Here is a 13,051-nt window from a genome sequence, read left to right as displayed (position 1 = left end):
TTTTTTCAAGTACAAGTATTCTTTCCCCTTTCTTAGTTTTTTTTTTTTTTTTTCATTTTTTATAACACTTTATTACGCCATTTCTATTCAAGAGAAATCTAACTGAGTTTGTGGCTGGTGCAACTTTTCTTCTTTATTTCCTTCTTAATTTAACCATTTGAATAATTGCATAATATATCTATCCAAAGTAGGATTTACTCATTTTGATATGTGAATAGGCTGACTACCAAAACAGGTATGATTTGGAGATGTTCTGCGCAATCCTTTGTGATGGACACCGCCCAAATGTAGTGCAGTGCAAAAGAAGAGGAAAGAAAATATCATTATACACTAAACAAGTTGGGAAAGTTGGCATTAATCATGCATCCGTCAATGGAAGAGTTTATCTCTTTCCTCTACCATAGATTGTTTTATCAACCCGTTTGTTATCCAAAAAAATGTGCAAGATAATATAGATTATATTGGTGGTGAATACTACGTTTTATTGGAGTTGAGCATTGTGTGAAGTCATCACCATAGCATTTTTTTTTTAAGCTAAGCTATAGTATCTTTAAGCAAAATAGATATTTATATTTTTTATTTAACTATCCTATATATCGCATGGGTTAGCGATTAGTATAATATGTAGCTGTGAAATGCTTACTCACTATGGACGTAGGCCATTATGCGGAACCACATAAACTTCTATGTGTGTTCTCTCTTTCATGATCCACACATCATTCAGTAGTCATCACACGCAACAACTTTCACAATAGGAGGTGAAAACCTGCAATTCTCATTGCATACATACTACAAATCTATAATAATAATAAAGAAAGAAAGAAAGAGAAGCTGCAAGTAAATCAATGCAAATTTTTGTGGTTGTGTTTTTGAGAATGTTACATAGCAGCAGCAGCAGCAGCAGCATGCCTTATTATTACAGATAATCCCCTCCCCCCCTTCTTTACTGTAGCATTTGAGTATCTATTTTACCCTCCGTTATCTGCATACATTCAGTAAGATGGTGGAATTAGGGTTCAGGCAACAACGGCCTAAGCAATGTGAGGAAAAAGGCGGACAGGAAGCCCCTTGGCTGGTATGGGCATTGGATTCACAATGATCTTCTCATCAGGAAGCAACTTCTCCCAGTTGAACCTCTTCACAACATTATGCATGAAAACTAGAATTTCCAACCGTGCATACTCTTTTCCAGGACACATCCTAGGCCCTCCTCCAAATGGTACGTAACTATAAGGTAGTGGTCCACTCCCTTCAAATCTTGAGGGGTCAAACTTTTCAGGTTCTGGGAAGTATTCTGGGTTCCTATGTGTTGAATTTGCACTCCAATACAACTGCAAATTTAAAAAAAATTTAACACGTTAAGCTAATTATAAATATAGATATCCAAATTTTGTTAAGACTTGAAAGAGTAATGTTAGGGATTCCGACATTTTCCACAACCAGGAACATGACATGTTATTATTTAAGCAAAGTCACTTTCACTTAGGTTCATTATTAAACCATTTTTTTATGCACTAATCACATCATGCTATTACTGTGTTGAAAAATGATATGTTCACAGGCTTATTATTTAATTTGTTAAGGACATATATGCCAAGTTACATAAACACGTGCATATGCATGCTGTAAAAAAATTGCATATACATACTAACCTTCCAACCCTTTGGAATAGAGAAACCAGCGAAGACAAAGTCATTAATGGCCTCCCTAAAGGCACCCTGAAGAGGTGGGGCAAGTCTCATCACTTCACATGCAACATTCCACGAATACCTCATCTTCTGAATGTCATCCCAGTTAAGTAACTCCCCTGGTTTTTTTGACTTCGCAATCTCCATTTGCTCTATTTAATATAAAAAACGTAAATATATATTGTTAACAATGATTAACAATTTAAACATTTAATTACTTTTTTATTTTTAATTTATTAGAAAACCAGCCATAAAGGTAGGAAAAATATCATTTTCTTTGAATTATAGTTCACTCGTGAGAAATTGTTAAAATTGAATGGGAGCCTCAGTGGTTGTACTACTAATTTTAATAACACTTTATTATGCCATTTCTATTCAAGAGAAATCTAACTGAGTTTGTGGCTGGTGCAACTTTTCTTCTTTATTTCCTTCTTAATTTAACCATTTGAATAATTGTATAATATATCTATCCAAAGTAGGATTTACTCATTTTGATATGTGAATAGGCTGACTACCAAAACAGCTATGATTTGGAGATGTTCTGCGCAATCCTTTGTGATGGACACCGCCCAAATGTAGTGCAGTGCAAAAGAAGAGGAAAGAAAATATCATTCTACACTAAACAAGTTCGGAAAGTTGACATTAATCATGCATCCGTCAATGGAAGAGTTTATCTCTTTCCTCTACCATAGATTGTTTTATCAACCCGTTTGTTATCCCAAAAAATGTGCAAGATAATATAGATTATATTGGTGGTGAATACTACATTTTATTGGAGTTGAGCATTGTGTGAAGTCATCACCATAGCATTTTTTTTAAAGCTAAGCTATAGTATCTTTAAGCAAAATAGATATTTATATTTTTTTATTTAACTATCCTATATATCGCACGGGTTAGCGATTAGTATAATATGTAGCTGTGAAGTGCTTACTCACTACGGATGTAGGCCATTATACGGAACCACATAAACTTTTATGTGTGTTCTCTCTTTCTTTTATGTGTGTTCTCTCTTTCATGATCCACACATCATTCAGTAGTCATCACACACACAACTTTCACAATAGGCAGGTGGAAACCTAGCAATTCTCATTGCATACATACTACAAATCTATAATAATAATAAAGAAAGAAAGAAGGAGAAGCTGCAAGTAAATCAATGCAAATTTTTGTGGTTGTGTTTTTGAGAATGTTTTATAGCAGCAGCAGTAGCATGCCTTATTATTACTGATAATCCCCTACCCCCCTTCTTTACTGTAGCATTTGAGTATCTATTTTACCCTCCGTTATCTGCATACATTCAGTAAGATGGTGGAATTAGGGTTCAGGCAACAACGGCCTAAGCAATGTGAGGAAAAAGGCGGACAGGAAGCCCTTGGGCTGGTATGGGCATTGGATTCACAATGATCTTCTCATCAGGAAGCAACTTCTCCCAGTTGAACCTCTTCACAACATTATGCATGAAAACTAGAATTTCCAACCGTGCATACTCTTTTCCAGGACACATCCTAGGCCCTCCTCCAAATGGTACGTAACTATAAGGTAGTGGTCCACTCCCTTCAAATCTTGAGGGGTCAAACTTTTCAGGTTCTGGGAAGTATTCTGGGTTCCTATGTGTTGAATTTGCACTCCAATACAACTGCAAATTTAAGAAAAATTTCACACGTTAAGCTATTATAAATATAGATATCCAAATTTTGTTAAGACTTGAAAGAGTAATGTTAGGGATACCGACATTTTCCACAACCAGGAACATGACATGTTATTATTTAAGCAAAGTCACTTTCACTTAGGTTCATTATTAAACCATTTTTTTATGCACTAATCACATCATGCTATTACCGTTTTGAAAAATGATATGTTCACAGGCTTATTATTTAATTTGTTAAGGACATATATGCCAAGTTACATAAACACGTGCATATGCATGCTGTAAAAAAAATTGCATATACATACTAACCTTCCAACCCTTTGGAATAGAGAAACCAGCGAAGACAAAGTCATTAATGGCCTCCCTAAAGGCACCCTGAAGAGGTGGGGCAAGTCTCATCACTTCACATGCAACATTCCACGAATACCTCATCTTCTGAATGTCATCCCAGTTAAGTAACTCCCCTGGTTTTTTTGACTTCGCAATCTCCATTTGCTCTATTTAATATAAAAAACGTAAATATATATTGTTAACAATGATTAACAATTTAAACATTTAATTACTTTTTTATTTTTAATTTATTAGAAAACCAGCCATAAAGGTAGGAAAAATATCATTTTCTTTGAATTATAGTTCACTCGTGAGAAATTGTTAAAATTGAATGGGAGCCTCAGTGGTTGTACTACTAACAAAGTCCGCTAGAAATTTTGGTGGTTAATTGCGTTAGTGATGATGTATGGAATCCACAAGAAATTTTCATCAATGAACTATAGCATATGATATATTATGATTGATGAAGTATAACGTATAATGTAAAAAGTATGACAGAAAATTTATATTCCTGGTATATGATCTAACACACAACATCTATTAAATTTATTTTCAAATATGGGATCCAACGAAGAACCCACTTCAGCAACAAAACTATAAGGCACGTACACTGTTAAACTGTAAACCTTTTTACAAACAAAACAATTTATAGGGCCTGTTTAGTATGTGTGTTTAAACAACTGTTTTCAATTTTTTTGAAAATATATGTGGGTGAAAAGGTGTGTAGAAATACATGTAATATTGTTTAAAAACTAAAAACATATGTTTGAACTTGCGTATCAAATGGGGCCATAGTCTCTGCCCCTTTCTTTTTTTTTTTTTTTTTTCCTATCAATAATATTATATTACTTACTTTTTAGAATATTAAGATTAATGACAGAACAAATTTCACAATAGTTAAGGTAATAAGGTAAAAAGTTATGATTTGTACCATAAAAAAACAAAAAAAAAAAGTTATGATTTGGGTGCAATAAAAGTAATATTTATAGTGACTTTACATGAAAATAATCATCTCAATGAATTGTAAAGAAAAAAAAAATTAATGAATTTTTCTTTGTTTATAGCATTGTTATAGATTTCTAAAATTTGTTAAAAATTTTATGAAATTAGATGGAAAACCTTGTGTAAATATTGTTTAAAATTCTAATATTATGTGAAAATAATCATCTCAATTTTCTCCGTTTGTTTCAATAAAAAAACCTTGTGTAAAGATTATTTTCCGTATTTTCCTGTATTTAGTAGCATCTGAAAAAATGAGTCAAATGAAAGTTATCTTTAGTATGCGTTCAGCTCTAAATAAATTAAAAATCTAGCTTATTTTACTTTTTAGCTTATTTTTGTTACTATCCATGGGCCCTACTGCATTTTTTGGTATTATTTATGGATCTCACTGTATTATTTCAGCTAATTTTTATCTTTATTTACAGGACTTTCAGTAAAAAGTTTTTAGTTTCACTAAAATAAGCGAATCCTAAACAAACTCTAGTTAACATAAAAAAAATATGACTTATTTTTAGAGATTGTTTTCTACTTTTTTTTTTTTTTGGAAAACAACTCTATCTCTAACTTAAATAAGGAAAGTTAGGAAATTATCTTTCAATTTATTTAAAGTTTCTACCAAACATAAAAAAAAAAAAAAAAAATGATATAATTTTTAAAAAGTGTTTTTAGAAAATTACTCATTTTTTAAAAAAAAATATCATTACCGAGCTTAAAAATAAATAATAAATAAAGATCATAGAATTAAGAAAGTAAGTGATTGAAAGTTCACCTTTTAGGACCTCATTGTAGATTTCGGGAAGCTCGGCAAGATACTTGACAACAAAAGTAACAGCAGCACTTGCTGTGTCATGGCCGCCAATTAGCAAACCAAGAATCTTGTCAGCTATGTCCATCTCAGTCATGAACTGTCCATTCTCATCGGAGGCGAGCAACATATGTGACAATATATCCTGTGTGGGAGATGCTTTCTTCTCAGCCAAATCAATCTTCCTCTGCTTAATGATAGCCTTCAACTCCTTCTTTATCACCTTTGAAGCCTTAATGGCACGGTTAAAGGGCGTCCCTGACAAATCTATGGGAATAGAAAGGATCCCAGAAGCCAAAACAGCGAAAGGATCAGCAAACTTGGCAACATGCTTTGGGTCTTCAATGCTCAAGAACAACCTACAGGCCAACCAAAAGGTGTAATTCTTGGCAAGTGGAAACACAGTACTTCTTGCTTCCCTTCCCAACCAGCCTCAAAGTGTCTTCGTGCAATAGTGTCCATGATGCCTATATATCTTTGCAAGGCCCTGGCTTCATGAATTTGGCAACATCTTTCTCATCTTCTTGGATTCTTATTGGAAGATGTTTGTAGAGAGGAGGGAAAGATTTTGTTCACAGAACTTGGCCACCAAACTGTGACAAGTTTGTTTTCATTGGAATATAAGAACTTGTTTCCGGCCGTATTACACATAACAACCACTGGCTCTCCAAAGATCGAAGTCTTGAAGACTTCGGAGAGAATTTAGCCATTCTATCATAGAAGAACTTTTCTGGGTGACCCTTTCTTCCAGTGGAGAGATACTCAAGGCTCTCACCAATGAAAGGTAAGCCCATCTTCCCCCTTGGAAGGTTAGGATGTGAAGCATAGGACTTGTGGTAGAGAAGGAATACAACAGAAAGAGAAGCAATGAAAGCAAAGAGGATGACACCACTAAGGAAGAAAAGCTCCATAGTTGATGAAGCTAGTTTGTGCTTAGGCAATAGCTTTTAGAGGCACGCTTTTGCAAATGCAATATGGGAGTTTATATAGGAAAAATAGTATTGTGTACTCTTGACTACATATACAAATACAATCCGTAATAACGCATTTCCTTGACCACAATAATTGTATTATTTTCACAATTTTTCAGTCAATTTTGGTGTGAGCTACATTATTCTACAGTATGTATTTTTCTTAATGCATTGATATCATAAATAACTAAGACAGAACATGGTATATAAAAAACAATGGATATTGACAAACGACATGATATCATTGCCGCACAAGTGAACCTTGACCTACATGAATTAATTAATTAATAAGAGGAAATATGACTACTTTTTTGTTAATCTATCTATATTAGACCAAAAGTGAAAGAAAAAGGCCGGCCCTTCTTTGAAAATGCTACTTTCCAATAACATCAACCATGAAGGCAACCAATAAATGGAATTTCTTCTGTATCACATTGTTGAATTTGGAATAAGTAATGTTTAGTAATTGACGGTCCACGTTTGCAACTAACCTAAGATTTGGGCAATACAATATAGGACATCCATTAACCATTTATTTTGAAAAAAAATTTATAAAGAATTGAAAAAACTATCAAAACAATTAATCACTTTTTCATTTTTCTATAAAAAAATTTCTAATATATGCCCTAAGGGCTCATGTTAGTAAAATACTATATTCTATATTTTTTCTTGCAATTTCTTTTTAAAGAATATTAAGTATTTTGACACACACACACAATGGGAGAGGAAAGAAGGTTTCAGAGAAATTGAAAATGAATTCTTAAATAAACAACATAAACTTTAAATTTCTATAACTCACACTTATTTTTTAATATAAAATTAACTCAATTTTTTTTTAAATAGTAAGTATTTTAACACCCTCATTTTCTTGTAAAATTTAATCAGGCGTGCAGAAGCAATCAATGCACTGACATTGATGTATTTGGCAAATTGGCAGGGAATATACAAGAATAAAAATAAAATAACTAAAATTGTTTGCTAAGAAATTTAAATGTGCACCCAGCCTATCAACGCTCTTACTGCCACTCTTGGTTCAAGGATCCTAACACCTGAATGCCAGCCTAAAGATTTTCATTTTGGGCAATCTCTATTATTATGCAAACTATATATTGAGATTTGCGAATTCATGCATATACTATTTGTTAAAGCTTTCTATAACGTCATTTCGATGTGTTTGATTCCATTTATATGTAACAGAAGCGGTGATCTACACTGCATAAGCTACGTCTTAAATATCAATTTTAGAGTTATTCCATCTTCTCCTCTCCGTGGTGATTCAGTAACTCAGCACCTCGGTATTGAAAAGTTTGTATGAATCTTAGTCCGGTTGATTTATTCAAGAAGATAATTTATTTAATCCAATATATTATAATAGTTTCCTTAATATTGATTTTGGTTAACATGAGAAAGTGAAACGTTAAAAATGAAATGAGTAATATAATCCAAGAGACATTTAAAAAGATGAGACTCCATTTGTTTTGAAAGAATACTTTTTCTTTTCTTTTCTTTTCTTTTCTTTTTTTTTTTTTTTTTTTTTTTATTTGGTTATTTCTTTTGTTGTTGTTGACTTCTTGTTGTTGATTATCTAAAAAAAAAAAAAAAAGACTTGTTGTTGTTGTTGTAGTTGTTTGGCAGATGAAAAGACAACTAAATGAAAACAATAATTTTTTTTTTTTTTTCAAAACAAATCTTAGATGCTGGGTGAGAACAAATCAAGGAAGATGATTTCGTACCGTACCGGCCGGTACTGCCAGAATATTTTGTTTCAGCGCCTGAACCGGTACAGAAAAAGAGGTGAATTGTACCGTCCAAAATACCGGGGTGTACCGGCTTGTTTCGGCTATTTCGGCGAATTTCGGAGCTTTTCGGCGGTATTTTCGTTTCGGACCGGCACAAATATAACTGGGGTTTTTTGAAAAAACTTAATACTTACAGCAACTACTGACCATCATTGAAGCATCAACTTGCTAGATCATCAACAACATCATCTTCTTCTTCGTTTTAGCCACTTAGATCTTCTTTTTAGCCATTGTAATCGTTCCCTTCTTCGTCTGCTCTCCCCTGCTTCGTTTGCTCTGTTTGTTGAAATTCTTTCTCTACTTTTTTGAGAAGCTTTATCTGCTTGAATGTTTTAAATTTTACATTAATGTTGGACTAGTATAAGACTATAAGCTGTACTGCTGTACCTATTTCTCTTGGTTTCTCCGCCAAAAGCATAAAATCTCTTATTTTATTTGCTTTCCCAAAGCCACGTGACTCTCCTTGGTTCTTATCTCTGGCTTATTTTGCTCTTTCAATTACTTTTTATTTTTTATTTAGTCAATTGCTTAGATGGGCAAGTGTCAACTTCTAGTGGCATGGAGTTTAGTTTATCTTTATTATGAGTTTAGTGATTTTATGGCCTGTTTAGATGTTTAAAAAATGAGGGGGAGTAGAGTAGAGGGAGGGAGAGTAATCTAATTACCTTATTTGGAAGTTTTTTAAGGAAGGAGGGGGAGGGGTTTGGAGGGGTTTGGAGGGGTTTCAACTCCCTCTAGCCCCCCATTTTTAATTCCCCCAAATTGGAGAGATTTAGAGGGAGAGTATAGTACATAAACTATTGACCAAGTAAATTACCTAATTTACCCTTATTATATTAACAAAATTACACAAGGGGAAGAGCTAATTACTCCCTTTCCCCTTACTAATTTTAAAAACATCCAAACAAGGTGGAGGAAAATCATTTTCCTCTACTCTCCTCCCCACTACTCCCCTCCCCTCTACTCCCCTCTACTCTCCTCCCTCTCTAAACTTCCAAACAAGCCATTAGTTTTTGTGCGTCCTGCTATAGTTAAAGTTAAATATTGTGTATTATTGTACTATTTTTTTGTATTAGTTTACTTATTTGTAATTCTTACATAATTTAAATTTTAGCCATAAACGTGTTTTATGTCTAAAAATATTAAAAAATATGTCTAAATATAAAATATAATTAATTATTTAACCGATGTGTCCCCGCCGTACCATATTCTTATTTTTCAAAAATTTCTATATCCCTGTATTCTTGTCCGTGTCTATGTGTCCGTGCAACATAGATTAAAGGAGATCCTTGAAAATTTGCCTTATAGATAAGAAACAAAAATGCTTAAAAAAAAAAAATTTAAGATAATAAACAAGTATGTCAGGACCATGGTAGAAGTAGAAACTGTTTTGCTGATTGGTTTGAACATTATAGTGGCAGATAGAACCTTAACTGCTTGAACCCAGTGGTGAACAGCTTTGAAGTAGATCTCTAAGCAGGAAAGGCGTGATGGATCATGTTTCAATGTAATTTCAGATCTATTTATTTGCTGCAGGCTTTCATTGTTCATTTTCAACTTAAAATTCTCTCTCTCTCTCTCTCTATATATATATATTGTGGCGGTAAAGCCACTTTTGTTGACCAAAAGGACAAGAAGCAATTAAGCTTCTATATTAAGTCTTTGAATAGTCAAAGACGGTGGAGAATTGTGTTGTATATCAAGCTGTAAAACAGCTTGTATTCACATTAACTTCACCGCCATCTTCACCGCCTCTCTCTTCTATATATACATGTCTTTTGTCTTCATAATATCAATCCCAATTTTTGAAGGTAAAATCCTATTTTGGGTGAAAAAGAGAGAGAGACTTTAGAGAGAACAAAAGTGAGGTTTCTCCTAAATATTGTTTTTCCTTTATTAGAGAGAGTGTATTTTCTCCTATTATAAGAGAGAGTATTGTCATTTGTGCTCTCCTTTTTTAGAGAGAAATTGTTGTAATCCTTTTGCAATAGTGAAATTAATCCTTCTACAATTTGCCCGTGGTTTTTCTCCTAATTTGTTTGGGAGTTTTCCACGTAAAATTTTGGTGTTCATTATTTTTCATTTTTCTCATTTCTACTTCAGTTGTAATTGTGTGCCCCGTACCACAACGTCCTAACATATATATGGATGCTTATATATGTCAATGGATGGATGGATGCTTTTCATAGTTGGGGGGAAACGAAAAAGGAACAGTATTTAACAACTGAATTATAAGATACTAATGGACAAGTGAACTACTAAGCATCCGTAGCCAACTTGTAAAAAATTTTACAATGTTGCTACAGTACCATCCAAGAGCAAGATTGTAAAAATTATAATAATATTTTAATAGAAAATATCAGCTCACTATTGCCTTCTTCTTTTATTAGATCCAAAGCAACAAATCAAAAGAACAAAATAGTACCAACAAAACGAAATTCTCATGAACCAAACCTCTCCAATCAAACGCCCAATCTCATGAACCAACCCTCTCCGATCAAAACAAAACTCTCATGAACCAAACCTCTCCGAGTGGCAACTTCTCGGCGACCGTTATTTCCGGAAACCGGAACTCTACCACCCGATGCAGTGGAGGCACATCGATCTCAACTGCAACAAACTCGCCTGCGCCCCATTCGATGGTCCGGTCGCTCTCATCCATGACGATTCCAAGATCGTCCAGTTCTACTCCAAGTGGTGGCTATTGCTGGCTCCAATTGTTTTGATAGTTTGTGTGTGTGGCTCAGTTTGTGTGGTGATGGGTTTGGATAGGTAGATCGATGTATCATGGGTCTCTGTGTGTGTGGCTCTGTGCGTTGAAACCGGTGCTAAAGGTTGAGGGAGAAAGAAAGGAAAAGAAATAGAAAAAGAGAAATAGTAAAAAATAAAAATAAAAAAATAAAATAGAATATTTAAATAAAATGGGAAAAAAAAAAAGAATTTTGGGTTGTTGGATGTGTTGTAAAATGATATGGTATAATTGGTAAAGTAGTTTTTTGAAATGGTAAAATAAGATGACATATTTCCGGTTGGAGGTGCTAACAATGTCTTCTTCTTTCTTTTAATTCTAAAACTCCTATTAACTAGAAAACTTTTTTTTTTAAATGTGTTCAAAAATTGAAAGCCATTTTTAGGAGAACCCAAAGGCAGTTCAGTCTCCATTCCCCAAACTGTTCAAAGACAAAAATCATTTTTTTGACCTTTCTAAAAATCTAAGTCTGTCTGGTTTATTAATACTATCTTTCAAATCAGTTAAGGAATAATTTGAAATGATATAGCATGCATTTTGAAAATACAGTAAAAGTATAGTTTATTTTGCAATCATCATGTCAACCAAGAATCCCAGTAACAGAAAGCTGAAGCCCAACTGCCACTTTAGTTGACTCAAAATGTTGCCTGATATGACATAGGTACCTCAGTAAATAAAGAGAAGCCAGAAGTAATCAAAAACCCAAATCCCATCTCAAGACAGCCAAGTATACCTAGGGTAATAATCCCTCCACATTAAACTCATAATGATGTTCTAACAACTGGAAGCAGAGGGAAATTGGGGATTGCATGCAGTCTCCAATACAAACTTATGTGGCATACAAATAAATTTCCCATTTGTCAGCTAATAATACAAGTCACAAGATAAGTAGAGTGTTTAAATTTAAAGACAAGGGTTCCTTAACAAGAAGATTAAAAAAGTCCTCTGTATTATCTTAGAATATAAATATTGAAATAAGTTCCCACAAGTTAAATATCTACCAATACATTATATCTTATCGTGCAAACATTATTTCAAGTTAAAATAAACATGACTCCATTTACTTTTTTGGGCCTTTTTAATAAACCACAAATTAGTTCATCAAAGAAAATAGCTTCCCCTATTGAAATTTACCTGCAAGAATCAATTCTTCCATAGGTGTATTCCATTACTCCAGCTTCTAAATGATCCATCAAGATGATTGATAAAGCATCTTCATTGTGTAAACTTGAACCAAAATAGCGCGTTACTTTTCTTAAGTGTCAAAGTGATGTAGAGTCTCGCCCGCATAGACGTGCAATAAATCAAACAAGGAAGACGACCGGTCATCCAAAATTCTCTGTTGAAGAAATATGAACCTAGCAAGCCACCATGAGATGCTACTAAATTCCATACGCGGAAGACACTTCCTTCAAATAACAAGTCTCTTGTCCTCATAAGCAACATCTTAGCAAAAACTAAATACTATATTACAACAAAAAAAAACAGACTTGTCTAAGATTTCAAAATAACAAAAATAATAATAATAGTTATGATTTATGAAATATTACTACCTTTTTTTTCATTTTCTTTGTTTGAGAATTCAATAGCTAGGGGGGTGGATTTGAATCCTAGACAGTCTCTATTAGAAACACACTAGGAGATGTCAATCAAGCTACAAGGCTAATGGCAATACTACTACCCAGTTTCCAATGAGTCCTAGTTGAGATGATACCTCCTCCTTTAACAATTGTAAGTAGAGAATGAGATCATAGGTTCAAGACTCACTATCTTCATGTGCAATTTACCAATAAAAAGAAGCTACCATTATCCAATCAACAAATTTCACCTTCCATATATTAATTTGATGTTATTCATAAAATTACGAACAGTTGTATGAAATTCAAGTTAAAAAGCACAGTAGCTTGGTAGTATTGGTGTAACAAAGAGTAAATATTTCCACGACAAAATGGAAATTTAGACATCCCCTACAATCTAAGGCAGAATTTTCCTCCAAATTGATCTAGAGGAAAGAAAATAGAAAATTATTTTCCACTAGTCATATAACTTCTTTTTTTTT

At 33.4% G+C, this 13,051-nt stretch overlaps 2 protein-coding genes across 2 annotated transcripts; both read right to left on the bottom strand.

Moving 5' to 3' along the window:
• Nucleotides 1–818: 818 nt before the first annotated feature.
• On the bottom strand, nucleotides 819–1,862 carry LOC111984350 (beta-amyrin 28-monooxygenase). Its single transcript, XM_065764720.1, has 2 exons — nucleotides 1,653–1,862; nucleotides 819–1,331 (listed from the first exon to the last, which is right to left on the bottom strand). Exons 1-2 carry the CDS (start codon nucleotides 1,833–1,835, stop codon nucleotides 1,032–1,034), a joined length of 483 nt encoding a protein of 160 aa, XP_065620792.1. The 5' UTR covers nucleotides 1,836–1,862; the 3' UTR covers nucleotides 819–1,031.
• Nucleotides 1,863–2,741: 879 nt separating this feature from the next.
• Nucleotides 2,742–6,463, bottom strand: LOC112012433 (beta-amyrin 28-monooxygenase). The gene is given in 7 exon segments (XM_065764719.1): nucleotides 2,742–3,324; nucleotides 3,646–3,833; nucleotides 5,438–5,878; nucleotides 5,881–5,972; nucleotides 5,974–6,007; nucleotides 6,010–6,171; nucleotides 6,174–6,463. Coding segments are annotated over 7 exon segments (1,428 nt in total). The 5' UTR covers nucleotides 6,385–6,463; the 3' UTR covers nucleotides 2,742–3,024.
• Between the last annotated feature and the right edge of the window lie 6,588 nt (nucleotides 6,464–13,051).

Source organism: Quercus suber, unplaced genomic scaffold (assembly GCF_002906115.3).
Source record: "Quercus suber isolate HL8 unplaced genomic scaffold, Cork oak 2.0 scaffold_579, whole genome shotgun sequence".
NCBI lineage: Eukaryota > Viridiplantae > Streptophyta > Magnoliopsida > Fagales > Fagaceae > Quercus > Quercus suber.
The sequence above is the reverse complement of the archived record's forward strand: the minus strand, read 5'-3'. Positions and strand labels throughout refer to the sequence as shown.

Coding starts and splice junctions, on each gene's coding strand:
- LOC111984350 (XM_065764720.1), bottom strand. CDS start 1,835: ATGGAGATTGCGAAGTCAAAAAAACCAGGGGAGTTACTTAACTGGGAT. Junction 1,332..1,652: donor CTATTCCAAAGGGTTGGAAG/GTTAGTATGTAT, acceptor TTAAATTTGCAG/TTGTATTGGAGTGCAAATTC.